Source organism: Geospiza fortis, unplaced genomic scaffold, assembly GCF_000277835.1.
Source record: "Geospiza fortis unplaced genomic scaffold, GeoFor_1.0 scaffold16, whole genome shotgun sequence".
Taxonomy (NCBI): domain Eukaryota; kingdom Metazoa; phylum Chordata; class Aves; order Passeriformes; family Thraupidae; genus Geospiza; species Geospiza fortis.
Window position 1 is genome coordinate 5,230,217 of NW_005054302.1, and position 14,315 is coordinate 5,244,531.

General features: G+C 39.9%; 1 protein-coding gene across 1 annotated transcript in view; it reads right to left on the minus strand.

The window, feature by feature from the left end:
- The window catches only part of ELMOD1 (ELMO domain containing 1), a 42,175-nt gene that overhangs the window by 27,082 nt on the left and 778 nt on the right, over nucleotides 1–14,315 (minus strand). Inside the window, exons 2-3 of the mRNA XM_005417707.2 lie at nucleotides 4,157–4,236; nucleotides 997–1,091 (exon numbers count right to left, since the gene is read on the minus strand). Of these exons, the coding sequence (XP_005417764.1) occupies nucleotides 997–1,013 (17 nt within the window). The 5' untranslated portion in view covers nucleotides 1,014–1,091; nucleotides 4,157–4,236. The remainder of the gene's footprint in view (nucleotides 1–996; nucleotides 1,092–4,156; nucleotides 4,237–14,315) is intronic.

Consider the following 14,315-nt stretch of genomic DNA (forward strand, 5'->3'; position numbering starts at 1 on the left):
CACACTAATGTTTAAATTAAGGCTCAATTCAGCCTTGGCTGCATTTTGTGGATGTTAGCAAACAAATAGTTAGTTGCTTTATACTTTTAATCTGTCTATGTCCTTCTTACAGAGCCCTTTTTGCAGCTGGTTCAAGATGAGGAAGCTGGCCCAAACACTCCACAGAAATGCTTTAGCTATGTCTGTCTTGGCAGCAAAATCATTACACATGATCAACCTAGAGGTAATGATGCTGATATCCATAGTGTGTAAGCTTCTTTGCTATAAACAGTCTAAAAAGGGAGAAAAATATAGTGACAGATGCTCTATACAGAAGCATATGTTTTAGTCCTCTTGAAAAGGTGCCTCCCATACAGACAGAATATGATTTCTTTGGTTTATACACAAATGAGCTCTTGATCTGTATTAGTTTTGAGAAGTGCTCAACTCCCTCCACTGACTAAGGAACAAATACAACATGGGCTTTCTGCACCTACATCTGTTGTCTGCAAGTCCCCCATTCTATAATTAGTTTATAGAGGAACAACTGCAAGTCATATGTGGGAGCAAGTAATTGACATTTCTCCTGCAAATTAGGCATGATCAGCTTCAAAAACACTTGCACATCTTCAGCAAGCATCTCTGCTTTCACAGACAACACTCCAAAAATCCAGACAGTGGACAAGAAACGAAAAAACCTGATATTTTCCAAGCACTGTTCTATGCTATTATTTCTTCTCTTTTCCCCTGACACATCAGGCACTACTGATTTGAAACATCACTGCTCCTATCCCACAAGACAGTTCCCACATTCTCTGCTTCTATAAAGAACAGAAAAAGAAAATTTAAATTAAAATAGCTTTAATTAAATAGTGTAATCTAGGTGAACAGAAAGTAGTCTAGTATAAACTAGTTTACACCTTCCGTAATACTTGTAACAATTAAACCACTTAGCTCACTGCAGCATAAAAGCAATTAGAATAATTCAACACTTTTGAGAAAATACAGAACAGTTACCTCAGGAAGTGTTTCATGGTGATGGTTTCGTTTGTGCTGCTAGAGCCGTAATATATTGATCACTGATGACCTCTTCTTCGCAGGGGATATTAGTGCTGTAGAAATAGAATTGAGACTTTTTTACAGACAGGAAAAAAAAAAGGGGGATACTTCAGTTTTTTAAAATTGCTCTTGAAACAAACATCTATGGAAATACAAGGGAAATATATTAAGAAAAAAATCTCATGTCAATAAAAACAAAATGAAAAATCATAAGGTGCTCACACTTCACCCTGAGCACATACTTTGACCAGACTATGCTACCCATGTCTTTTTTCAGAGAAGTAAAAATATTGAATGAGAATACAGAAATGAGTGAGAAAGCTTGAAGAAGTATCTAGACATTTTCAAATGCTTCTTGTGCTCTTCTTCTTGGTTCACAGCAACTCCCAAGCAGCAACTTCAAGAGACACTCGGTTCACTCTGCTGTTGGAAGTCTTCTCTTCACCAGAATTTGCATAATACATATAATAGAATAATAAAATATACTGAGTTGGACCAACAAGGATTATCAAGTCCAACTCCTGGTCCTGTGCAGAACATCCCAAGAGTCACACCACATATGTGAGAGCATTGTCCAAACACTTCTTGAATTCAGAGTTCCTATAATACACTTGACCAGGCTGCCCATTGGTTCTGTGACCTTGTGTCCTATGGTTAATGCTCATTATGATTACCACATAGTTCCAGCAGAGGAGAACAGGAAGAATTAATGAAGAGACTTCATAAATACAACCCTGCCTGTGTACTGCAGACTCTCCCCAGTCACCACCTCTTTACTTTAAGTTTCTAAAATTAAGTATTTATGTACAAGTGATACTTGACTAAAAGATGCAGACTTCTCAAATTACTGTACTTCATGTCCTGTAAAAGGCAGTAAAACATTTTTATTTGCTGCTAAAAAATGGGACACTGCTACACAGGGACAACTGCTATCAGGACAACCTAATCCAACACTTAGAGGGAACAAGATCATGGTTTCAAGCTCTGTACTGGTACAAACCACACACAAAGGCCTGAATTCAAGTTCTGATGTTAAAAATCACTTAAGAACCCGTTCTTCCTTAGCACTGCATGCTGAAAAGTACAGAAGACCTTAAGAAATCTCTTTTGTCACAAATTTAGAAATCTAGAGAACTTCAAACCTATTTTCTTCTGCAAGACCTATCAGCAATGACGGGATAAAAATCTTCTTCTTACCCTACCATGTTCTCATATTCTTTCCTCTGTGTAACTTGCAAGTTTTATATTGTGCTATTGCCTGCTGACAGGAACAGAACAAGTATTTAAGTTCAGAAAAATACAGCTATCTTGTTGGATTATATCACATACAGCTTGCTAAAAATATATAATCCCTGAACTGTGAAAGCTTATTTCATTTATATTGTTTTTGACTGGCTGAATCATGTTGCTGTCCCCTGAATACAGCAGTAATTGGTGCTGGCTGCAGTGACACCTGCTTGCAAGGGCAGAGAGATGCTAACTCCGGTTCATTAATGAACACAAGAGGCAGGCTCCAAACACTTCCTGCTACAGCTTTTGATAGGTCTTCTGTGGCAGTGAGCACAGGAGATAGGCAAAAACTGGAGGGGATGTAACCTGCTCCCCCTCTCCAGTCTAATAATTTGCTGTTTAAAAGATATCGTTTGTGAAAGATTCTCACAGCTGAGTCTCAGCATTTTAACATCAACTTGAACAAAGGAAGCTCCACCACAATATTTGACCCATAAGGGCATCAGTGCAAGGAACACACCAGAAGTGCCAGAAGCTGTCAAATCAACCCCCTCTAAAAGTGCATGCTAATCTCAGCCTCTGAGGTCAGCTCCTTCTTGATTCTGACCAAGGTCCTTGACGAAAATTATGCTGCTTCATTATCACTGCTTTAAAGTGAAGAGAAATTCCTCTTGTCCCAACTCCAGAAATGGCTCATGGCATGGTAGGAGCTTCAAGATACTATCTCTTCAAGCATAGTTACCAGCACCAGCCAATTATAAACTACAAATCTGTTTTCAATGCTCATTCAAAATTAGAGCATCATTGTAGCTGTTCAGAGACCACTGAAAGAAAGGCAGTTGATTGAAAAAAAAATAAAAGAAAAGCTAAATGACACAACAAGCATGACAAGTGGTTAAAGTGCCTATTTTGGGTGTCTTCAAAAGCCCACGTTTGAAATTACAAGAATAAATTTTCCTTGCTCTCTCCTTTTTTATTAAACTGCATGTGGAGAAGTCTACAGAAAGAAATTTTACAGCTGAAGACCTGATGCCATAGAAGTCAATATCAAAGCCCTTCAGCATGGAGAGAGAGTTCATGTGCAAGTTCAACAGCCAGTTCCCTACAGTACAAACCCAGCTAATAACTGGGTCCATTTGAAGGCCATGGCCTCAAAAGCAGTTTCCTTCACAGGGGCACAAAGCAATCAAATCCTACCTGACTCTATTAACAAGAGGACTCTAATATCTAGAGGCAAGACTTCCAGCTCAAACAAAAGTACAGGGAATCTATGCTGCTGTCTTGGTTCATAAGGTAAAAATTTAATTTTTGTGTATAGCAGACAGCATTTCTAAATGCTGTCATCTGCTAAGTACAGGGACAGAAATCAACACTATGCTCTGTGGTTCTTGCAACAATTCACTTCTGTGAACACACATATACAGATGGCATTAAGCTATTTACACCCACGATAAACTGAGAAATTGCATCAGGTGAGATTTTGCAGTCATCTTTAAACAAGTAGAACTGGAGGGCAGCATTTCCTGCTTCCATATACCTCCATAAGTGATCCTCTAGAGGAGTTCAGTAAAGATTTTCTGTGAAGAAAACAGTATTTAAACTCTTAAAAAAGATTATTACCACACTTTACAGCTAAGTTCAACTATTTATAAACCTGTAGAGCCAGAAGACCTAATTTCTACCAATCTCTTTTCATCTCAAAATGTAATAGATTTCTCATAAGTGAAACTTTACTTCCAGTGAGGTTGTTGTAGCATCTCAGTGAGCAGGAAAAACAGCCCTAGCTTTGAATGAGACGTTCTATCAACAATTCAGAATTTACAAAAAGACTCATTTGCTGTCAGGTGTGCTTAGAAAAAAATCCAACCCAAACAAAAAAGTCACATACCCATTTTTATTTAGGGAGAAGGACTTGACTTCCAGCCTCCTGTTGTCTTTAGGAAAGACCTTCCTCACCAAGCTGGATGTCTACAAATCAGGAAGGCTTTCAAAGTCCACTTGCAGGAAAGAAAGACATGAGAAAAAGATTCTCCTCTACAAATGATAATCTTGTTAATAAATGTTTATGAGTTTGTTGAAAGAAAGGGCACAACAATTATAAATTCAATTGAGAAGTTGTCAGCAGTTATGAATCGGATAGACAGAAATACAAAATTCTGAAGACTTGACAGCACGACACCCAGAGCCAGCCGGTGCTGGGGAGCAGCCAGTTGGCCACAGCATCCACCCACTGCTCAGAGCCTGAGTTTGTGCTTTTACATGGTTTCACTCATGTGAACCTGTAGCTGTGGGCATTTTTATGGCTTAAGAAAATGTTCCAGCTTCATACTATACGCACATTTTCTCACTAAGGAATCCTCAAGATTCTTTTCTTCTGTAGATAGATTTTCAGCTTTTCCTGATTTTAAGTCATGCAGCTGATAAAAGTCTAAAGACAATAGATTTGACTTTGTTAGCAATCTTCCATTAACTCCTTAGAGGTAGCTTGAACCTACAACTACAGAAAGCCTCTAGAGTCAGTGTTTGAAGTTTGCTCTTTGACATGAAGGGACTCATACATGTTCTAAGGCTCTATATTGAGAATGATGGGGTAAGGATGAAGTCTGGGTTTCCCAAATGTTCACCTTTTCAGCTTGCAGGATTTTATCCCATTTTATCACTTCCACAAAGCAGCTTCCTACTCCCTCCAACAACACACCCACGTACCCATTCATTGCCAATTGTTTCATCCAGTTTATCTTACACTAGACAGCAGCTTCCCCTCCTAAAACTAACCACAGCTTTTCTTGGAAGAGAAGCAGTACTACTATAATCACATACAACAGCAAAACTATTGCAAGATCTGTCTCAAAATATAAATGAAGCTTTCCTTAAATAAACCTCAACTATGTGAATTTCTTGTGACTCTATGATCTTTTCAGTTGCATAGCAAAACATGCATCAATCTGAAAGGGTAACAGTTGCTGGAGGCTTAAAGAAATCAAGAGAAAGCCTTAAACGTCACCTCTTTAGCTAAAGCTGAGGGTTGGCTTGGTTTGTCTTCAATAAAGCTGCAGATACAGCTGCTGGGAAAAGTTGTGTTATTTAATATAAATCACCATACTTTCAGAGTAAAATATAAACCCAAAGTAGTTCCTTTCATAATCTCTGTTTTGCAAGCTAGTGGGTATTTGCAACCTGGCATATTGCAAACACTTTAAAATGTATATTCCAATTATAAAGAAAGAATGGGTGTGCTGAAGAAAAATAATCAGAAGCATTAATGTGAGCAGGCTGGATATAATACTTTATTTATGTGGATCATTAGATTACCAAAAAAAACCCAAAAACCCAAACCAAGTAATTTACTTTTAGTTGTTGCAGTTGAAAGTATGTGTTAAAGTATGTTCTTCTGAATGCCACCACCATAATGTTGATTTCAGGTTGCCACTTTTCTTTCCAGTGGTATCCTGGGTTGGCATCTACACCTATTCACCTTGAAAGCCTACATTTATTTATTTCGGAGGGACAATAGGCTTGAGCCTTATGTCACAAAAAGTGTTTTGCTACTGTACATTCCTTTTTCTTTTGCTGATGGGAATGTTAGTGCTTCTGTATCTCAAACACCAATGTAAGATAACTAGAATTGGAAAAGGGAAGAATAGCTGATACACATTATGAAACATCCCTTGAGGTCCTGGAGGATAGCAAGCTGGCTGGAAGCCAGCAGGATGCAAAGACAGACTACAGCACTCTGGGCTGCACAAACACAAGCAGAGCCAGTAAGTAGATTGAGGGAAGAGATTATCTTCCTCTGCTCGGCACTCTGGGCCATATTTAGACACTGCCTAGTTTGAGGCCCCAGCAATACACAAAAGACACCCACAAATTTAAGAGAGTTAAGCAGAGGCCACTGGCATGATGGGGGTGAGGCTGGGGGAGATGACCTTGTTCAGCTCCAGGCAGGGACAGCTTTGGAGGGACACAACAGCACCTCCAGTGCCTGTGGGGATGTCACTGAAAAGTCAAGAGATGGAGTCTTTACAGCAGTGCAGGACAGGAAGGGGAAAAACAACAGGCACAAACTTAAACAGGAGAGGCTCAGCCTAGATATGAGGCAAAATTTTTTCCCGAGAGGACAGTCAGGCAGTGGCACAGGTTGCTCAGAGATATGAGGTTTCAAGCCTTTGATTCTCTGCTCCACCCACAGTCACTCTCACAGGGCGATCTCAAATATCCCATGTTATACCCAAATACACTTAGTACTGTAGTGCTATAGAGATTACATTGACAGGGTGCCCAAGTGCCTGCTATTTCACCAGTTAAAAGCTACCCACTTCTCAGTATACTTTGCAATGCTTCCCAAGAAACAAGCTTACCTTTAGGATGGAATAAAATCATTCCCTCTCTCATCTCTCCCTACCACTCCCACCAAAAGCCTCCACCATGAAATTTGACCATAAACAAGTAATATTATGGTCCTGCAATTCAAGAATGAGAGTCTACAGGAGTCATGCCAATGACAAACACACAACACTCAAAAAGCCCAAATACAAATAAAACCCCAACAACTCTAGGGTCCCAGTTTAGTAAGCCATTCTAATTCTAAGTACTGTTTATCCAGCTATCCCATGGAATAGACACATACCTACTTGCATCTTCCATCTTGCATTCATGCCCAAAGGTGGCATAAAAATCACTTGAAGTGTATTAAACAAACTAGTAAAAACAAAGGATCTTCATGCCAATTACAGCATAATCATTTACAGGTCTTTGAATGTTATAGCAACAACACTGCTCAGACCTCTCCAACTCAGAGGACATCTGGGAAACAGCTCCATTGCTAGAAAAGCTCTCAAGAACAGGTCACCTGTTCCATGCAGTTCAAAAGTTTTATGTTGGCTCAGAAGTGGCTTTGACTGTATCCAATGAATGCAGCCACTGGCAGGACTCACCTTAGAGATCAAAAGTGGATGCCTGTTTTGTGTGAGCTTAGCTCCCCATCTCAGTACAGAAGGGTATTTTCATTTCCATGTGCCCAAGATCAGGCTGTATTCAACAGCCTGTCAAGCATTCTTTAGAGGAAAATCTTGGAACAAAATGTCACACTTGACTGATTACCCTAATAAGCAAGACTTGACTTCAGTCACACTGTCACAGGTAATAAAATTTTTTCCACTTCTAATCTCCATCACACATTGACATTTTACATTTCTGTATTTCACTAGGAGAGTGAGAGCAAGGCTACATATGAAGTAAAATTTAACTGAATTTTAGTCCTGTGAGCATAAGCACACACCACACAATTAAGCAATAAAAAGAGGCCTGAATAAAAGGTTAAAATCCACAGAGTTGGGGAGTCAGAGGGCACAAAACCCCAGCTTCTCTCAAGCTACAGAAGAGTGCTTTGAAAGCCTCTAATTTTGTAGTTCTAACTTAGCATTTCAGTCCATTACTGCCTCTTCAAGGCATTACAAATATAAGGAAGGATCAAGAGGGTCTTAAAGTTCTCATAAGAGAGACTCATGTAGCATTGTATTTGGGTTCAAGAGAACTTACTTGTCAAATCTCACATGGCAAGTTACCTCTAACACCACTCAATTCAGGCTACCTGCTATAATTCCTCTGCAGATTTTGGCTCAGTGACAACCCACAGTTTGATGAAGGTTAATGTCAAATCAGAACTCAGCAATGTAGAAGCATCTCCACCTTTCACTGTAGATCTCTGCCCTTTAAAAGAAAAAGGCTGGGGTTCTCTACCTGACTGTTCAAAGCAAACTAAATCCCAGAAATCCAGCAAAGGAAAATTTCATGCATACAGACGCACTTTACATGCAGAACTGTGACAATAATCTGCTTTTTCCAATTTCTTTTAGCTCTGCTCTACTACAATTTTGAAAGATGGAAAGAAAGAACAAAACAATATGAAGTCACTTCAGGTCACTGGTGAAGACTTTGCTGGATACTAATAATTCTATTTCTGATAATAAATACAAAGGTAAAAAATAGAGCAAGCTCTCCACAACCCAGAATACCATAAACTTCTAGAAATGTAATCAGATGCCTAAATTCAACAGAAATTAAAGTATTGTCTTGTCTTGTCTCTGCCTATAGTGTGTCCATCCTTAACCAGCTCACTTTACATACGGAGGAAAGTGTATTTTATCCAGAAGGGCACCGAGTAAATGACATATCAGCTAAAAATTGAGTTCTCATGCTTGAAAACAGTCTTCAAAGCATAGCAACTTCTTCCACCCCCCTCCTTCATACATTATAAAAAGGTACAACTTTTAGTCACTTCTCATGAACTTTCACTTGACCACTAAGGAGTTCACCCAGGAGAACAGCAGCATCATCTGGTGGCTCACATGGTTTGCAGCAGAATGTTTCTGGCCAACTTGCTCTGATGCCAGACACGCTGTATGACAGCTTGTATTGCAAGGAAGCGTGTTCTAAATAAAACATCACACTTTGTAGCAAAAATCCTTCAAGTCTAGAATAAATCCTACAAGGCTGGATACATAAAATCCAAAGAGGCTGCCTGGCTACCTCCCAGACTAATTACTGCAGAAGTATCAGGAAAAAAACCCAAAATTACTATTTATAAAAGTGAATGACTGATGTGCTTTTGCTCTTCCTCCCTTCCTGGCTTCCACTCCATTGCCCAGAGACCAGTGGAGAGTACAAGTTAAAATGCAAAGATGAAGTATTCCCTTGCCACCAAAATTAACTGAAGTCTAGATTTGCTTTAGAGCCCTATTAATTCCTAACAAACAGTAGTTTATGAGGAAGAAACATCATCCTATCTACAGGCTACATACAGACCTGAAATGTCAATAGATTCACACCAGAGATTCTTGTTCTATCCATGCCTCCACCTTTCCAACATCTGTTATATTTTCTTGGATCAAGCAGAGTTAACTCAGCCATCAGATTAATACAACCTCACCCCAAGTGTCAACCTGAAAGCATCTAAAACTAAGAACTGAGATTTAGTTTATTAACTGACCCTTCCTCCCAAAAAACATTAAGGATACCAGAGGCATCAGGACAAAAGCCAAATTCAGCTTTAGAGATAGAGGAGTATAAATCAATTCATTTATCCAGGAATGTGGTGAAGATCAGACACAATTCATACTGACCTAACAGAAAATTGTTCCATGCGGTTCCATTTTCCCAACATTTCACCAGATTACTTTGGCATGGAAATGGCAACTTTTCCACAGAGCTCTGAGAGACAGACATGCAAGAGTAGAGCAAGTAGGATCCATGAGAGTTTCTGCATTTCCTTCTGCCATTTTACTAAGACAGGATTCAAGAATGATGACCTCCCATGCAGTCAGCCAGTTAGATGATGTCATGAAGCATCACACTTGTGAAATCATAAGCATTCTATAATAATGTTATGCACCAGCTGCTTGCTGCCTGCGGTCCTGCAGCCTGCAGGGGGACCACAATAAAAGAGGGAAAAACTTATTCACCAGACAGAAGGATCTAAAATCCCACTGCAGTTATTTCACAAACTTCGTGGCCTACAATTTAATCTCCTGGTTGCTGCTCAGTGAGATGTTCTGCATCCCAGGAGGTAGGAAATCAGGACAACTCCAAGTACATGACCTTGTTGGAAGCTCTGGTTATGCATTTGCTGCCCAGAAGGACACGTGCAGGGTAGATTGCTCTGGTTTTACCAATGTCTGAAGTGAGGAGAAGTGGAAGAAATAATCTCTTTTATGACAGAAACTAGAAACTTTTCTAAAGTTTCTCTAATATGTATTGCAAACTCCATGCTCTGGTTGAACCAGGTTTAAGCCCTCCTTTAGGGAAAAATTTTGAATGGCAACACAAAAAAACAAAACAAAACAAAACAAAACCAAGCCAAACAAAAAAACCCAACAGCCAAAAAAAGAAAAAACCCAAACCATATATATATATATAATATATATATTGCTCCGGGGCTTTTATCCAATCTGTTGCCCAGACAGGCCTATGTACCAGCATATCAGCAGATCAGCTCAACTTGAAAGAGTCACAAGTATCTTACCAAGCTTTTAGTTCTATTAACAAGAGCTGTGAACAACTGTAAAAATAACTGCACTAAGATTCCCTTTCCTTCTATAGCTTAAGATATCTCCAAGTAGCATCAAACACTGCTTCTATAAGCAGCAGAGAAAGAAAGCTATGATGGAATTTGTAGACAGAGACATTAATAAAAATGAGGGATAAATCAACACAAACACCACACTGACACGACAAAATAACAAGAAAAGGCAATGAAGATCTGCAAAAGGTCAAGATGGAAAGAATGGTTTGAAGGTCAATGAACTTACACCAGCTGTTAAGCAAGATGTATGAAACAAGCATGGCATAGGAACCATTCTTATGTGGTAATTGTACAAAATGTATTTTATCAACCAAGAAGGAAAACAAAGTGAGTGACAAGGGAAATGAAAGGTGCTGTGGTTCTCTTCTTCTGTCTGCTGCTTCCTGCTTAGTTCAAGCAGACCTTTACTTTATTTTGGGTGCCCACTCTCAGACAGAAAAGGATGCTGGCAAAGATTTGATAGTAGAAAATTGGAAAGACAGGAGAAGACCATGTGGGCAAGAAAACAGAAAGAAGAAACACGAAGACCATTGAAAACTGTTCCTGCAATATTACTGAGGGGGAAGAGGAACAAAGTGGAGCCAACAGACTAGGATAGAATGATTGACAGGATTGCCATAAAGCATTTATTCTTAACACACTGAAAATTTAACTTAACACTGAAACACACTTAACACTGAAAATCTTCCTCCTTCAGTGTCTCTTTTTTCTTAGAAAAGTGGGCATACTTTTATTTCTCATGGTCTTACTCTTAACCTAGTAAGTGTAAAGTGATAGGAAAACTTCTAAAAGGAAATGCATTAAACAACTTTCCAGACTCCTTGCAGCAGATACACCCATAATGATTCAGTAGCATGAACTGATCTTATCCTTGAGACAGTAGCCTGTACAACATAGCACAGGTTGGTCAGGACAAACGAGGTTCAAAGAAGAACATGACTATCTCAGACCATTGGAGATATTGTTGTAGTCCTACTTGAAAAAGTGGGGAATAGGTTGTGTGGCCTTTTCCTAATTTGTGCTTATGGTATGTTCTGCTTCCTATGTCATCTTCTGGGAGCACCATTTCTTTCCTTTCCTCACTCAGCTCAGCAAGAACTTCTTTTTTCCTCCTTCAGCCCATCTGCTCTCCTCAGGCTGCTTTAACACTGACAGTGTGAGGGCCTAGCAAGCCCAAAATTAACAAACCTCACATTGATTTAAGTGTTTCAGAGGAACAACCTGCTTGATGGCACACATCCAAGCCAATGTTGATATGGATATGGCTTTGTGAGAGCGGAGTGGGAGAAGGAATAAGAGACTTGCTCTTATAACTGCCTATCAGAAGAGGACTGCAGTTTCCACGACCACAGGACAGCTTTGTACTAAGGGGCCCAATTTTTATCACTTACACACCCACATGACTGTGCAAGTATTATCAGTGTAGTAACAAACTGTTGATATGCCATGGACAAGTCTCAACATCTAAGTCATCCTGGAATATAATGAAAGGTAGAGGTTTAATTCTATTTTTCAAATATATGAATAAGACGACTAAAAATAAAGAAGAAGTAAACATAATTAGAAAACTTCTTTTCATCGTTAGTGCAATCTGTAATTAGCCACAGAAGCCCTTGCTCAGTTGGGCAAGTATAATAGTATCAGTTTTGGGGTCGTAGGAAACTTACTGATTCACTTTTGGTGGACACAGGTATGGGCACAGGCATACAATAGGAGCTTAAATGGCAGATGATGTATATATATTAAGGAATAACTCCTATGTCTGTGAAATCGATAGCCAGCTGTACACAGTCCTAAAAAAGCCTTTTTTGTAGAAACTGTCCTTCTTTCTTATGCACCATCAGAAAACATTGGCTGACCATGGCCAAGTCACAAGGATGATACAGAGAGCTGTATCAGGAGACAGGACTTTGTATAACTAATTCTTTTGGGTTTGGTCTTGTCCCTGAATATCCTTCCCTGGAAAAGCAAAATACATAGCTACTACAGGAGCTACAGCTACATCAGTGCAGAGCACAGACCAAGAGAAATGCTGCTGCCAAGCACTTGAAATTGAAACTACACAGGATGGGGGAAGGCAGTTTGTTTTTAAACAAAACACCCCGTACAGATGCTGGAGTAGCTCCAACCAGGTCCCTGGGGCTGAATATCAGCTTGCAGTTGGTGCGCTCCCAAAGCATTTTCACCTATTTATTCTCAGGTGCTCCAAGACAAGTCCACAAAGAAAGGTGAAGAACGAAAGCCAGGAGATTTGCTTGAGAAACATTAGTCTAGACATCCATGTTTAGACTAAAAATGCCTATGAAGTAATTTCTTACCAGAGAGGGAAGAACTCACAGTGCACGTTTTCCTGTAGACCCAGTCCTGAGGACTACGCCTCCTAACTTTGCTCTAAAAAGTTGCAATTTCACCTGCTTATATTGTCAATTGTTTTCAATTCCAATCTTTGTAGCTCCTATATTTCTCCTGTTCCCCAGGCTCCTTTTGATGTCTGTGGCTGTATCTGTCTGAACTAGATTGGAGTGCTCAGCCTGAAGATCTGTAGACAGATTAGAATGAGGTAAAAACATTACAGACAGATTAAGATGAGGTTAAAACACTATGGCAAATTTCTCTCAGGTACTTTACTGGGAGGGCTAGAAACTATCTTCTTGAAGGGCCTCTCAGCTGTAACAAAAAGCTGAGAAGTGTTTGCTCACATTTTGCAGAGGAGCAGGATACTGCACTCCAGAACAAACTGCCAGAAACACTTGAAGCTGATGAAGTTGGTGTGGGGCTCTTCATTGGTTTTATGCTAAAGTGGATGAGAACTGCTCACTAGACTGCAGCTAGGAGGTACTTGAAAGAAATGAATATCTTTCATGAAAGGCTCAGTAACTGAATGGGAACACTCCCAAAGCAGAAGTCCTGGTGTAGTTTCAATGGGAGAGTTCAGGTCTCTTGCAGCCAGACTGCTCTGAGACCTGAACCACTGCAAGGCAACCGGAGAAGGTCTTTGGAGGATGTGTCAGATACTTAAGCCAGATGCAAACCAAATCACTAGTAAACATACCCATAATGTGTCTCAAGGCAAAGTCAGTCAGGTCAGTTTGTCACCAAAATGCTTGCTTTGCCTTGAAAAGGAGTGCTCACACAGTCCCACGTACCACTAAGTAGTGACTTGGGAAGCTGCTCCCACAGCTTCTGCTGCCATACTTCCCTTTCCACTGCCTGGCAGGAGCAAGCAAAATCTCCACCTCCAGCTCAGGCTTGGCAAATCCTGCATTACAGCACAGCTCAGCACTCGAGCTCAGCTAGGTGGCTGAGCCTGAATCATGTTAGATGGATGCTGAGGATGCTAAGCCTGAACCATAGCCACAGTCCTGCACGACCACAAACATTCTCCGCATCTCTTCACATCAGCCTCATCTTTCATTTTATTTTTCCTTACTTTATCTTTCTTGTGTGTTTGGAATCTCACCACCTGGTTTCCTTCTCAGTATTTCAGTAAGCTCTCCTCTAGAGTTTACTTTTCAGGCCTCCTTCCCAAAGCTTGTATTCAAAGAGTAAGGTATTTCATGCAGTCCTTTGCCCTGCATTACCAAGCAAAGGATTTAAAAGGAATGTCAAATGAAAGAAGCCTTCCAATCAAGAAAGCTGAGCAGATGTTCATAAAAAAAATTAAAATGTAGTCTTATGAGCCGGAGAGCATTAAATCCAACAAGATTTGATCTCCAGGCAACTCAAGCTTGTTCTTCTTGCAATTTCTTGCTAACACTTCAAGTGACCCCTTGGGAAAAATAAAGCTTGCCTGGCTCTGTATAGTTATAATGCTCTGACTGTACAACTGAACATAATTTTTGTTTAAATTGGTTTATAGCTGATCACAGCTTAACTTTAAAATACAGGATTATTTAAATACTAGCAGCAGTCTGGAGCCCTACGTATGCCAGCATTTGTGCAACAGCATTTTCCCTGCAGCCAGCAG